General features: G+C 29.2%; 1 protein-coding gene across 3 annotated transcripts in view; it reads left to right on the top strand.

The window, feature by feature from the left end:
- The window catches only part of LOC142323178 (putative G-protein coupled receptor Mth-like 10), a 134930-nt gene that overhangs the window by 97528 nt on the left and 21121 nt on the right, over positions 1–16281 (top strand). For 2 of the 3 annotated variants that reach the window (XM_075362480.1, XM_075362483.1), the window contains exons 2-4: positions 2728–3183; positions 9067–9145; positions 14388–14572. In XM_075362480.1, coding sequence (XP_075218595.1) covers positions 2728–3183; positions 9067–9145; positions 14388–14572 — 720 coding nt within the window. The remainder of the gene's footprint in view (positions 1–2727; positions 3184–9066; positions 9146–14387; positions 14573–16281) is intronic. The other variant, XM_075362481.1, reaches the window with a different exon arrangement.

Here is a 16281-nt window from a genome sequence, read left to right as displayed (position 1 = left end):
AAAGATCAGTGGCTTTTAATCACAAGATCAGAAATATGAAACTCTTAGAAATGTAAAATAAAAAAATTAAATTATTTCAATTATCTAAAACTTTCCTTCAGCGGTTTTAATGGAAAATGAGAAATTGTGTATATGTTAAAATGCATTGTGTATCAACTAGGAAAATAATTTCTTTCAGCTAATTTTGATAACTTTGTTTTTATAAATTTAAATATTTTTAATTAAAAATTCAGTTATCAAATTTAGCATATTTAAGGAATGAACAAACTGTTACACTGAATATGTTAAATACAAGAAACAGTGTGGACGTATAATGAATCATTTCCTGCAAAAAGATGTACATTAATTTGTCGCTCTATCTGTCACTGTTTTTCATATTACTGATGGATAGTTGGATGTAAAGCATCTGAGAAACCAAGTGACACTCATCAGAATGGTTTTCTCTAAAAATAATGATGTTCAGCATATACAACCCCTGTATGAACAGAGCGCTGTCATTTGTAAGGTTAAATCTCACCTACATTTCAACAGAAATGATATACTTACATGCAACAACCATATTTGGCCAAGGTAAAAATGCAGTTGGAAACTACTTCACTCCTCAATATCTTTAGTAAGCCTGACATGAAATAGTTGTTATTCCTAGTAATGGTTAGGTCCCCTTTTATAGTCGATTTGTCTTGTGTCAGGTCACCTAGAACCATTGCAGTTATGGCATCTAAGATATATATATATATATGTGGAGAGAGAGAGAGAGATTACAACTTAACATTTAAACTGTATAATGATGATATCAAATATTAATATTGGTAATTTATAAAAACTTCTTAAAATAAATTAAATAACACAACAATCAGAGTGGTATAAAATTATATGTTGTATACATCATGTAAGGGGTGTTACTTCTTGGTTAAAAAACAAACTGCTTCAGAATTTTCCTTAAATGATTAAAGAAAAACTGTGAAAGCCTAGATGAAATCAGCGTCACAAAGTACAAAACTCATAATAAAACATTGAAAAGTCAATATTAATAAAAGTCATTGTATGTCTGTATGCAGGTATGTATGTATGTTTCACATCTCCTCCCGACCCGCAGGACCGATTTAAACCACATTTGGGAAAATTATTACTTATTAACTGAGCAATAATACTGTGGGTGTTTGACATCCCTACCTCTACCCCACTGAGAGGAGTGAGGGTGAGAACCTTAAAACATTATAAAAGGTCAGGAACATTTGAGAATATTTTAGGATATTTTCAAACGCTTACATTTTGGAAATTTTCAGAACTTTCTAAATGTTTCTAGAACATTTTGGAGTATTCTTGATCATTCTCAAATATTTTTGAACATTATTGCATCTTAACATCAAGGAAAGACAAAAAAATGTTGTTTTAACGAGTATCGGTTTAGTCTAGGTCATTGCAGACTTGAACTGGTGTGTTTTAGTTTGAAAGTTGTGTTTATTTGAATTTCTATTTTACCTTTGTATATATTTGTATAGTCACAATAGTTATTTTTATATGGTACATTTATATGTGTATGTATTTTCATATTCAACTTACAGCTGTCTATAGCATCTTTCTCAAAGCTCACAGCAGGACTAATAAATTAATTTAAAAAAATTAGAATTAAATTAAATCGTAGATATTTGTATAGTCGCAAAAGTTAGTCGTATAAGTTACTTGTAATCTATATTGTTTGAAAGTTTAAAATGTCTGTTCTTTCTTTAAACTCCTTGCATTTCATTCAAACCATACTATTGTACAGTAAGAAATAGACTAATTTGAAAAGTTAAATTCAACAAGAAGGAATGCAAAGGAGATTTATTTTTGTTGTGGAAAGTTAGTGACAATTTTTGTAAAAAAAAAGATAGACCTATGAAGAAATTATGACCCCAAGTAACACACGGTATATAAATTAATAAATAAATAAGATCAGTACAAAATAAAATAACAATTTGGAAGGATTAATTAAAATTGTTTTTGTACATTCTCTTTTTATACTTAAAAATCTGAATGCAGAAAATTCAGGCTTTTAATTAGTTTTATTAAAAATTCAACAACATAGTTTTATCAGTATTATAAACTCATATAAATTTGAATAAATTTGTTGGTAGATCTTTTAAATAGTTTGGTAGTTTATTAAATATGGCAACAGAACCATAATGAAAGCCTTACTCAAAGGCTGACATATCATGTTGCATTATAAATAAACAGTTTGTCTTATTTACGAGCAAATATTGTTATCTTTTAGAAATAAATATCTAATTCTTCATTTTCTTCTGATATTTTAGTAAAGGTAGCTTATTTAAAATTAAATGCATGGAAATAAACAATTTTTATTATACAAAATATCAGACTATGCAGTACATGTAAATGGATACCAGCATTTAATCTGATAGCATGCTTTTATATACTGAAAACTCATTCTCTCTTTTTGAAGGAGCCCTAATATTTAATATTATAGTTCAGAAAGTATATGCTACAGTTGTTGAAGGTAAAACTTACATGTTGCAATTATAACTTTGTGGGAGAGTATCTGGTTTCTAAGAAATGATTTGCTGATGTTTATTCCTACTTATGTACTGAAAGTACATAATGAATTTTTTCTATATATTATTGGCTGCAGGTCTGTCAGCATGATTCAGTATTTGTCGTAAATAGTGAAGTTTAATATGTTTACTTGTATTAATCACCATTGTATTGATCAATTTTTTTTTTTTTCAGATGATAATTTTTATACTCTCACTAAATATCCATTTTGCAAATATGATAAAAGAATACACGCTGCTGAGGTCGGTAATAATTCAATTTCAACAGATTTTTTAATTTTAAATGATGGTGGATTGAAATTAAACAATACTTATTACCCAGCACATTCATTTTGTGCTGAAGTAGCTGTTCACAACCCAGAGAAAGAAGTTCCAACAATTTTTGTATGCTCTGATATTGGAAATCCTTTGACACTTAAATATATAATTTATGGAATCATTTACATCATCGGTGCTATTTTTCTTTTTTTTACTATGTTTGTGTATGGCTTTTTTCCAGACCTACGAAAGAATGTAAATGATTATAATTTGATTGCCCATGTATCTTGTCTCTTTTTGGCTTATATTGGTCACATCATCATTATATTTGCTATTCAACTCATCAAATACAATATTGTCTGTAAAATAATGGGTAAGAATTTATAACTAAATAAACTTATATAAATTTTAGTATGGCTTAATACAGATATATTAATTCATAAATTTTTGATAAAATTCAAATCAAACAGTGTAATTAGATAAAGAAAAGGAAAATTGAAATGATTTTTATTTTATTTAACTAAAAAATAAAGATTAAAATGTAATATTGTCCTTCCTTATAATTCAGATTTAGTTTTTAGATGAGTAGGTAGCTTGATTTTACCAAACAGGCTAATCAGTGAATGGTACAGCATGTAGTATGATTTTTCAGATGGGAAATAGTGTTCCTCATCACAAACAGAACAACCAGTCACCACCCTATTGAGCACTAAAAAAGTAATATAGTTGTCTCCTACTAGAATGTGCTACCATAGTGGCACAGGTGAAGTCATAGTGGAAACTATATAATTACAATGGTACCTAAATAAGGAAGAAAGAATGAAAGATGGCAAAGGGGGAAGGGTAGGAAAAGAAGACTTAAAATTAAGTGAAATAACTTGATTTCACCAGAGATCAAATTACTTTACTTAATTAAAGTTATAATTTAATTTCAGATAAATGTAGTATTGTAAGTACAATTTTTCTCTTAAAACCATTAATTAATTATTATTTTTTAATTTTAATTTAAAACTTTGGTGTTAACTTTACTGGGAAAATTAAATTACATCAATTATATCTTTTTTTAACACATTAATCTATTGTAATACCAGTTTCAATATAAAATTTAGAAATTTCCCATTAACTACATAAACAAGAACCTGTTCAGCTGATATTAGTATAAAAATATCTTAAAAAGCTGATTTTACTGATTTTTATTTTGTAACCTTTCTCAGCAAATAAATTATTGTCATGATATTTTTATTTTGGGCAGGAAAGTTATTACTACTTTTTTCTTTTAAAACAAATAAATTGTAAGATAGAAAATACTTAGTCAGTTACCAGTTATAATGTGTATAGTTAGAATTATAAAAAATTACATTATTTATAGCACTTGTAACCAACTAGAATGTTTTATATTGTTTAGTAATTTATTGATACTTCTTGATTGTATATACATATTTCTTTATAGATCATCAGCTGTTATTTAATCATCATCAATAACTCATAAACTTCATAAATCATGAAGTATAAAACAAATTTGTATTTAAAGCAATTCAGATTCATCCATTTTTTCTTTCATGCAGCTAATTCGTTTTCATTCGTTTTCAAAGTGTAGATAGATTGATTGATGTGTTATTTAATTTTAAAAATGCTTAAGCAATAAACTTTAAGCTTCTTCTTTCTGAAACTCTAATCACTGTAGGACTATATAAAAAGGTGGTTTACAGTAATCAACAGGAATACTGCGTAATGACAAAGAAAGTAACCTACATCCTCTTACATCCTGATATTTCCATAACACCTTGAACATCCAGTGTATAATAATTTAAAAGTAAAAGAGAATTTAGGACAACTTCCAATCAATAAACCGTATTTGCTTAACTAATTCCTGTGACCTTAATAAATTTAACTAGTCAACAAAATTTTTTTTTCATGATCTGGAATCTTACATGGTGATTTTAACTAATTTTGGGGTGCATTCAAAACTGTTTTGAATGCAGAATTTGTGTAATACGTCATGTTTTTTTAGAAACATACGACTTATTTACCAATAAATGCATAATCACTGTGATTATGCATCAATATTTAAAAAAAATTATTATTTATGTGTATTCATATAAAATTTGTTTAAATCAATTAAATTTTTATTTATTCAAATTCAGATAAGTTGAGATACATTAATACAATTTTAGAATAACAGTTTCTAAAAGTCTACATCATTGGAAATGTCTTACTTTTTATTTTTAAAATATGTGGATAAACTTTTTCACTTGTACAATGTTTGATCAGTTTCTCTAAATAAAAACCAGCAGTAGTCACCATCATTCAAGGATCCCATCTTCCTTGGTACCAATTCTCCATGGTCAGAATATCTTGATGGAAATGCTTTCATAGCTCATCGTTGACAGAGTCAAAATTTTCAGGAAAAAATCTCGGTGGGAGTGTAGGAAATGAATTTTTAATGACATCCTACATCCTAAATGTTTGTAGTTTTCTAACAGCTTATTAACCAAAAATAAACATAGTTTTCATCTTTTCTGTTGCCTAAAAACTACCAACAACGTCTTTGAAGGACTTCCATGTAGCTAATTCACATTTGCTAAGTCTATCGTCAAAAGTTGAATCCTTAAGCAGTTTCTTGATACGCGAACCACTAAATATATCCTCCTTGAGCTTACCATCATTCAATTTAGGAAGACATCTTTTAAATGATGAAATTCTGATCCATCTTTGTCTAGTGTCTTTACAAAAATTTTTCATGAGTCCAAGTTTTATGTGAAGTGGTAGTAGTATGATTTTACTACTCTCAATTAATGATAAATGCTTTACATTTTTTTCACCGGCCACAAAGTTTTGCCGCAATGGCCAGTTCTTTACTTGGTAATGACTTTTTGTATCTTGACTATCCCAAAGACAAAGAAAATAACAATATTTCATAAACCCATTTTGTAAACCAAGAAGTTAAGCAATAACTTTCAGATCACTGCAATCTTGCCATATATGGTGTTTGTATTTTATTGCTTCTAGTTTTGATGCCATAGTTTCATACATTTCTTTCATGTCAACTGCATGAGCTCGTGGAATGGATGGCTGTTTATTACCATTATGCAATAAAACTGCTTTTATAGCAACTTTAGAAGAGTCAATAAAAATACGCTATTCTTCAGGAATAGCTCTTTCATCAGGCCATTGACATTATTACAAATGCACAATGGATTTTTAATAGTAAGATATGTTGAAAGAGTTTTATTTCATGTTCTAAACATAGTAACTTTTGTTTTTTTCGCTAAAAGATTCCACTGTTGCAGTCTAGACCCCAGAAATTCAGCTTGCTCCTTTGATAACTTTAAATCGCAGACTAAATCATTAAGTTCATGTTATTAAATTAAATGAGGATATTTCTCATCAGATACAGGAAGAAATTCTTTAACATCCTCTACTTCATTGGCTTCATTTTCAAATTGTCCTTCTAGCAATATCGGATTAGATGGTGGTACAGGTACAGGTAACTCCTCTCCTCATGTGATAGATGCATTAGAGCTGAAGATACATCTGCATATTTTATGAGCTTTCTATTTTTGAATCAAAATCCAAATGTATTTATCATACAAAAGTAGCAGTCGGTGAAGGAGTCCTTACGTTCATGCCAAACCACTGGTACAGCAAACAGCATGGCTCGTCGTTTCCCCTTCAACCATTCAGTTAGAGTTACCGAGCACGATATGCAAATGGTATGAGGCACTCAAATTTTATCTTGATCCCCGAGTGCAGAATCAAAATAAAATTTTGATTCAAAATCTTGATTAATCTTCAAAATTTTGATTATCAATTCAGAAATAGTCTTTCTTTGATATTTAGGTGTAAATTTACCACAGACATAACAAAAACTGTCTGGATGATTTGAACATCCACTAAATTTGCAGAAACTATGTTGTATCAAATAAAAATAAGAAAAATTACTTTTGTATTGTAAAGAATTAATGAAAATATAGCAAAACACTAATAACTCTGTGAAACACAACACACAGTGGAGACAAGTGAAACTAGACCGAATAAGATTTTAAGCTCTGTAATAGGCAACAACAGTTGTCTGTTTGATGTCATCATACAGATATGTTTGTACACATCTACTTTTCATGATACAAGTATATATTTATTTTTTTCTTTATTAAGCATGTATGCATATTGTTTAAAAGTAAAAATACAGAAACTACTCTTGTCGATCAAAATGAGTTTATTATAAAGAGTTTTTACAAATTTACAATTTATGTAAAACCTTTAAGCAATAACACAATTTCAATAGAATATTTGAAATCAGTACCCAAATTACAGTGAGAAAAATTGTGTAACATGTCAGATACAAATTTTGTATTGACTAACGCTATTTACTTTGGGATTTTTGATAAATTGTCAGTTGGGAAAAAAGGAATAGTTGTAGAGCAGTATTATTATTTATGTATGCTGTGAAGGTGGCATATGGCTTTATGTAGTTCTATGTCATCTCCGCTTATTCTACAGACTATTAATTTTTCATACTTGCTGACATAAAATTAATTTAGTTCATATCACAAACTTAAAACCTGATAAAATAAAATAAAAATATATATATAAAATATCAGGTAATAATGTAAATAATTTATAATGAGAAAGACAATAATTTATAATGGTAATGAAAATGTTAACCCCTAGTAATTCCTATTTTGCCTTCTGATAAGCTTTTAAACAACAGAATTATTAATTCCTGTACTTTGGTTTATATCGCTTATGTTGTTAATTCATTTGATGTTAATATTTATACAATCAATTTACTTGTTCACAAAAACTTTTGAGAAACAACATACTAAGTACTACTATGAGTTTTGTTCATCGGACAAACTGTGATGAGATAACTTTTTGATAGTAATTCAAATAATAATTGTATTCTATGATTTTATTAAATCATATTACTTTCAAACTGTTCCAACTGAAACACTGATAAATGTTAACAATTTTATCCACACTATTTTACCACTTAAACAAATTGTTTAATAAAAATAATTACAGAAAGGCGCAATTAATTTGCTTAAAAGTGATTTTTTTAACTTTTTATTTTCATGTAAAGTTATCATATGAATATTATTACTAAAATAGTAAATGTGTTTATTTAAAAGATTAATTATGTCAGCTTTGAACTCCTCGCTTCATTTTTCAGCCGTACAATGACTACTGAAACTTTTCCAGTAATTTTTACTATTATCATTATTAAAATTTTCAATTAGGTAATTGCATAATTTTATTCATTTTTAAAAATAATACTCTTCCTAACTCATTCCACCTGAGATTTAAAATATATTTCAATGCAGTATCTCATTTTCTCAATGTTTCTGCAATGTCACTGATCTAAGAGCCACCAATCTGTTGATTAAGGCTTTTTAAAAGAAATAATTTAGTAGTCAAATAATTTTGTAATTTCATTTATCATGAAACATGTTATGTATTTGTTTTCATTGTACATCGTTCCAATCCATTGAAGTAATTCATTTTAAACCAGAATTTCAATAAAATTTATTTATATTACATTATCTTGATTATTGAGAGATAGGATTATGAGGCCTGGCTTTACCGAATAAGCTCTTTAGACATTAGGCTTGTACAATCATCAGACTAGAAACAGTACTTGAGTTGGTCCACAGACACCCTCCCCTATAATAAGGATACACTGAGTCTTCAGTTTCTGGCATCCTCAACAGGGTCAGACCTACACCCGCAGAACCGATAATAAGGAAAAAGGGGTCGAAGATAAGAAAAACAGATGTTGAAAAAAGATGACCTATCCATCAGAGTAAATTGGGGGTTGTTTACAGTAGCTTGTCAATAATTTTAATATCTTACTTAATCAGTTGAATTGATTTGTTAGTGAAGATTAAACATGATGCAGAATTAAAGAGGTTCTATTGTTTTATATAGGCTGTTGTAATTCAATGGTTGATACAGCTTTTAGAAACAGGGTGTAAAACAGGCTGTCATCTGCCACTAACAACAGGTTACAACATTGAATAACTGTAGGCAATATAATCAGACCTCTTTTGTAATAAAATAGAACACTCGTACAGTATATGTGCTCTCCTTTATAAAATTTATAGGTGTTTTAAGATAGAGTATTTTTAACACACTATAGTCTTTTTCTAGATATACATTCTGTTACTTATGTATGATTTTTTAATTTTTTGAATGTCTTTCATAATTGTGTATGCTCTGTAAGATTTCATAATTTACTTTGTACATTTTTTTTCAGGCTTTGTCTTACAATTTAGTTTGTTTGCCAGTTTTCTGTGGTTGAATATTATATGTGTTAACATATCTTTAGCTTTCAGGTAATTCTCTAAAAATTTTTTTTATAAAGTTTACCATTCCATTAAGTTTTATATTATAATTTGTGCTATGTCAATGTCGTATAATATTTTGTAGCCAAATGTGTTATATCTCCATAATAAGAAAGAAAAAAAATTGTCCTTTGTAAACTTCAGCAAAATAATTCTTTAATGTTTTTCTATTCCTATGTTTTTAGTATTTTTAGAGTTAAAAACTATGCAGAAATTAATAACATGTAGTAAAAATTACAACATATAAAGGACTTTTTTATTTATTAATTAATTTAAAATACCATGCAACAGTAAACATTTGTAAACAACCACCTAGACTATGCAACAATTGTAGTATCCAGAATGATTTTTAATGTCATACTGCAAGAAACAAAACGAATATTTTAATAAACATTTTGGTAGCTGTAAAGTAACATACTATAAAGATAATGCTTTTTTAATGATTTTATGAAGAACTTTTCAAAATCAACCATTTTTTTAATCTTCAAAGGGATTTAACATAATTATAATTTTATCTATAATTAAGATTCAATAATCTTACAACAAAAAAAATTAGTCTAACATAAAAGGTAACACACATGGTTCTCAGCAGTAAGGCTTTTTTGTCTTGTATCATGTGATCATCAGGCTTAAAACTGTTAACATTTTTAAAATCCTGAAATACAAATTTTTATGTAAAAAATAGAAATTTAATTACCTGAACTTGACAGGACAGCACTTGGTCTGGATTAATGAAAATCTGAATTTACTACAAGTTACTTGTATCATCCTAATATTTATGCAGTTGTATATTATGAACTTCCAATCTCATTAGGTTTTTTTATTGGACTGTTTAAATTAAATTAAATTTAGACATTTTAGTTTACTTGATGTCTAGATCAATTTAGCTTCAAAAACATCAATGAAACATTCAGAGTGAAGTAAAAAACTGTCCACATGCAATATTCACTCTCTAATAGTGTGTTACACTATGCCAAAACATTAGTTTTTGGTAATAAAATTGGCTGAATATCATCATTAGAGAGTTTAGTCTTCCTTAAAGTTGTTATTACAAACTTCATTTGACTACCTTGGGTCAGACTGGATTGTAGATATTATTACATCACTGAATTTTCGGGTTATTATAAAATTATTATTGGGATTTTACTTAAAATGTAGCTCTTAACTTCAGTCTGACAGTAAGTTTAATAAAAAACTACATGATAATACAGAGAGATCAGATTACTGAAGGGAATCAATCATTAGCAATGAGTATATTAAAAAACGTGTGTTCTATGGCCACAATTTAACATCATATTCCTTCCATGTACAGTATTTAATGATTGCCATATGTGACCAAAAAAGGTTCATTTTTTGACTGAGCAAAGCAGGGCGGAGGTCTTCTTTCAACTTAACTTTTAGACTGCTATTATTTATGATATAGTTATAGCCAAATGTGCTTTCTGATTTCTAGGAAATTTTACAGTAGTGTTCCTTACTATTTGACAAAATAGTTTAAATAGAACTATTTTTCGTCTGAAAAAAAAACAGCCATAACTGGTGGCCAGTCTATACGGCTTAATATGGCACCCTTTTCAACAACTGTTGAAAAGGATGCCATATGTTAGCCCTCACTCTCTGAGGTATTGCTCAAGAGTAGCTGTTATTGCTACTTTTGAGCAATGCTACTTTGTTAAGTATCAATTTCATGATATATTTTTTTTAATATACTGTAGTTTAAAAAATTATAAAAATACAAAAACAAGCTTGAGGAAGCGCCTTCTTAACAATCGCAAACAGTGATGTCCAAAATCCCTGAAAATAATTCTTGGGATATTGCTAATGCAGTAAAATTATTTTTGGTAATATCTAAAACTCTCACAATTAATTACAATCAAAAATTCAGTTGTGTATTTTAATTTTAACTTTATTAATTCAATTTAATTTAAGAGCTAAATCTGTAAAAATCAGTATAATATAGCAAAATATGCTGTTCGTAGAATGAAATAATTATTTTTATGCCATAGTTATTTAATTTATTTTTAAACATCATTTAACTCACCCAGAGGTCCCGGGTTCGAATCCTGGTCAGGCATGGCATTTTCACACACGCTACAAATCATTCATCTCATCCTCTGAAGTAATGCTTAACTGTGTACTCGGAGGTTAAACAAAAAAAAAAAAAAACATCATTTAACTGTCAATGAATTAAGTGTTTTGGAAAGAGGAATTTAACTGACTTATATTATCAGTAAACTGACTTCTATACATACTGATAGAAAAAATACTCACATTGTATGATTAGTTTTAGCAAATGTCTTCAATAATTGTGAAAATTTTAACAAACCTGCATTGATTCTATAGGTCTGATCTGGTGACCGAGTTAAATTTTATAATTTCTATCCTACAAACATTATGGTGTTATTGCCCCTTAACACTTTTGAGAAATATTTATTTAGAAATATTCTACATATACTAAAAGTATTAAATCAAATTAATAGTATTAAATCCATATTTTGGAGTAATGGCTCAAAGATCATCATGAACCAATTGTTTACAATATAGAAGAGAAACTAAGTACTATATTTCTTAAAAAATCCAGAGATTCTTGCTAGTCACTCTTTTATACATTAAACAAAACAAATTTCCTTTCCATCTAATATATATATATACATTTATTTTATTTTCATAGAAATATTTATAAAAATATTAGTCTATACGTGTAAAAAAGACAAATCATGGCTGTTGTACCAAATCAGTGGTACTTTGATGTCTTTGATGGCTTTGGTATCAGCAGCTGGAGTTACTCTAACAGTTTTCCAAAAAATATTAAAGTAATAGAAGATGCCTAATAACTAGATGTAATCTATACTTTGTATTGTTTCTCGACTAAAGGTGGATATTAATTCGTAGCTTACATTACTTGCCCTGTCTTTCTTGTAAACGTTTGACGTATGTAAAGCATTTGAGGTACAAGAAATATTAGTGAGAGTTTTTTTCTCTGTTAGTAATGATGTTAGTATGATGATAAGTCCCTGTAGTGAAGTTGACATGTGTAAAGGTGAACACCTCCATTTATGATGAACTTATGAACTTATTATGTATAATAATATATAACCCTCACCTGCACTGCGCAGTATAATATTACTGCGCAGTGCAGGTGAGGAAGCGATTGATAGATTATACAAACTGGTGTGTAATATTTATGAAAAAGGGGAATTTCCGTCAGACTTCAAAAAAAGTGTTATAGTCATGATACCAATGAAATCAGGGGCAGATAAATGTGAATAATACAGAACAATTAGTTTAACTAGTCATGCATCAAAAATCTTAACTAGAATTCTATACAGAAGAATTGAGAGGAGAGTGGAAGAAGTATTAGGAGGAGACCAATTTGGTTTCAGGAAAAGTATAGGACAAGGGAAGCAATTTTAGGCCTCAGATTAATAGTAGAAGGAAAATTAAAGAAAAACAAACCAACATACTTGGCGTTTATAGACCTAGAAAAGGCATTTGATAACGTAGACTGGAATAAAATGTTCAGCATTTTAAAAAAATTAGGGTTCAAATACAGAGATAGAAGAACAATTGCTAACATGTACAGGAATCAAACAGCAACAGTAACAATTGAAGAACATAAGAAAGAAGCCGTAATAAGAAAGGGAGTCCGACAAGGATGTTCCCTATCTCCGTTACTTTTTAATCTTCACATGGAACTAGCAGTTAATGATGTTAAAGAACAATTTAGATTCGGAGTAACAGTATAAGGTGAAAAGATAAAGATGCTACGATTTGCTGATGATATAGTAATTCTAGCCGAGAGTAAAAAGGATTTAGAAGAAACAATGAACGGCATAGATGAAGTCCTACGCAAGAACTATCGCATGAAAATAAACTAGAACAAAACAAAAGTAATGAAATGTAGTAGAAATAACAAAGATGGACCACTGAATGTGAAAATAGGAGGAGAAAAGATTATGGAGGTAGAAGAATTTTGTTATTTGGGAAGTAGAATTACTAAAGATGGACGAAGCAGGAGCGATATAAAATGCCGAATAGCACAAGCTAAACGAGCCTTCAGTAAGAAATATAATTTGTTTACATTAAAAATTTAATTTAAATGTCAGGAAAAGATTTTTGAGTGTGTATGTTTGGAGTGTCGCTTTATATGGAAGTGAAACTTGGACAATCGGAGTATCTGAGAAGAAAAGATTAGAAGCTTTTGAAATGCGGTGCTATAGGAGAATGTTAAAAATCAGACGGGTGGATAAAGTGACAAATGAAGAGGTATTGCGGCAAATAGATGAAGAAAGAAGCATTTGGAAAGATATAGTTATAAGAACAGACAGACTTATACGCCACATATTAAGGCATCCTGGAATAGTCGCTTTAATATTGGAAGGACAGGTAGAAGGAAAAAATTGTGTAGGCAGGCCACGTTTGGAATATGTAAAACAAATTGTTAGGGATGTAGGATGTAGAGGGTATACTGAAATGAAACGACTAGCACTAGATAGGGAATCTTGGAGAGCTGCATCAAACCAGTCAAATGACTGAAGACAAAAAAAAAAAACATATGTTTGGTTTAGTGAAGAAGTCAAAAGAAATTTACTTCACTTCTTAATATTAAACTTGGCATAAAGTGTTTGTTATCTTGCAAAAGTTATTCCAGTTTCCAGAATGACTTGTATTTCATGTCATAAGGCCTGACATGAAAAAACAGCAGTACCCGTACACATGTTAGATAACATGAAAATCCTTTTTATACACTCTCAAAAAAAGTTAAGAATAAAAATCCCATTCCTTAAAAAAATTTTTGAACAAATTATAAACAATAGTATATTATTTTATAGATCTTATTTATTTGAATTGTTTTTTTAAATAGTGGTGGAGGAACCCCATTTACAGGCACCTAGGCAGTGTCAGGCTCACTAACAGGTTCCACAAGATATTAGGTGCGTATGTGATCCTGCACACTACCGACTAAACTTTCACCCCTCCTGGAAACCACTTATGCAGCATTATTTCAGGATGGGGGAAACACCCGCTCACACAATCGGACACTGCAATCAAGGAACACCAATAAAATCACTCACTCAAATCTATTTGAAATAAATTAATTTATAAGTTTGTACTTGTACTTGTTCCTGTGATTTGGTGTATGTATTGTTGTATGTCCTTTATTAGGTGTAACATTGTTGTCAACATGCTAAATAAATAAAAGAATAATAAAAATTATTTAACTTTTTTTCAGTCAGTTGAAGCCACTAACAAATACCATTCAAGGACAAAGTGAAAAAAATAAATTTTTGTATTATTCATTTTACGTTTGGATTATTACTAGCCTACTAACTGTTATTACAATTGTGGCTGAATACTCTTCAATTCTTCCAGAAGAATTTAGACCAGGTTTTGGAGAAAATAGGTGTTGGTTTAAAGGTATATCAATTTTGGTTTTGAATATACATTCAGCAGGTTTAAATAAATGTACAATAAATTAATCTCTGATGAATTAAGTCTCTAATATAAACACTTCATTGACTGGTATTAAAAAAACCATAATCTTAGTCTTAAGAAATACAATTGGTGGAGGAAATCAATTCCACCATTAATTTGCTAAAAAGGTTTTTTGTATTTCTAAAATATGGGTGTTGGTCATTCTATACAATGCATGAGACTTGAATGAGTGATGATAAGCCAGATTACTGATAATAGTTTTCTGAAAAAGTATGGAGAAATTTTTCTTATCCATATTGTATTTTATAAACTGTATGTAAATGAACTACAAAATGATGCTACACTGGCATCTAGCTTGCTTATCAATGCTTGTCTATTACATACATATTACATCATCGATCATTGATCTATTTCATCATTGTAATTTATTATTTCATCATTGATCTATTACAAACATCAGTGCTTACACAGAGATCTACATCTTGCTTATAAAGAAATAAATGGAAAAAAGGAACAAAGTGAGTTGACTTGTGTACTGTAAATAAATATGATAAAATTGACAATTAGTCAGTTCAATTAATTCACATTGGTTTGCTTGTTCATATCTAAGAACAAGTATTTTTAGTTTTGGTATGTGAGAGACATCTTCAAATACACAAAAAAAAAATTAATTAAATACCTAAAAACATCAATGTTTCCATTTGCTTCGTAACCCTAATTCTCCATGCTGGAAAATCCTGCATCTTTTCATACCATTGGTTCAAAAAGTTATTGCACTTAAGTAACAATTAACTAGTATTGCACTGAAAAAAATAATAGGAATAAATTATTGGGAACACTAAAAGCACACATTCCCATTTAAACACTACAAAGAGCACATATTTTTTGCTTGGCAGTATTACTGAAAGAGCACATTCTAATCTGAATTAATTTGGTAGCACTTAACAACTGCCTTCCCATGAAAGTGGTCAACCTATGCTTGCACTGCTACCTGATTGTAGTTATAAGGAAGTGTACGGGTATTTCTTCATTCTCCTTATATAAATACATGTTTCCTTTTCTTATATAAAACAAAATGTACTTATTGGCAGTATATTAAGGAGTTGAGAAACAATATGGCTTCTTTTATTAAATTAAAAATTTCTGCATCAATTTTTTGATATTTGCTTTAATATTTCATATAAAATCAGTTTGAAATTTCCTTAGATTCTTTATACTATTAGAGCAATCACTTTGATGAAAGTTAAATTATGATAGATTTTTTGTTTTACGTCGTAAGTAAGAAAATTTGTCTCAACAAAGCACCCAATAGCCCGTACATACTGGGTGTTTGGGGGTTGACCGCCTACTGCAGTGGGACCCACTAAAAAACTGCTCCCAAACGCAACGTGATGCTGGAATTGCCATCGATGGCATAATCTCAGCACCACGTGCGTCACAGGCACACCTCACATTTATACAAATATTTACATCTCTTATTCACACTCTATTTACAAAAAATAAAATAAAATATATATATATATATATATATATATATATATATATATATACACTACATAACACATTCAGACACCATTTAAATTCAATAATATATACAGCTCAGAATACATATACCACAGCTATGCTGGCCTCAGACAACAGGAACGCGTCCCGCAGAAGCCATTTTTGATGACAATGCCGAGGCACTCCTG

This window comes from Lycorma delicatula, chromosome 4 (assembly GCF_047948215.1).
Source record: "Lycorma delicatula isolate Av1 chromosome 4, ASM4794821v1, whole genome shotgun sequence".
Taxonomy (NCBI): Eukaryota; Metazoa; Arthropoda; class Insecta; order Hemiptera; family Fulgoridae; genus Lycorma; species Lycorma delicatula.
This window is presented reverse-complemented; position numbering and strand designations above follow the sequence as displayed.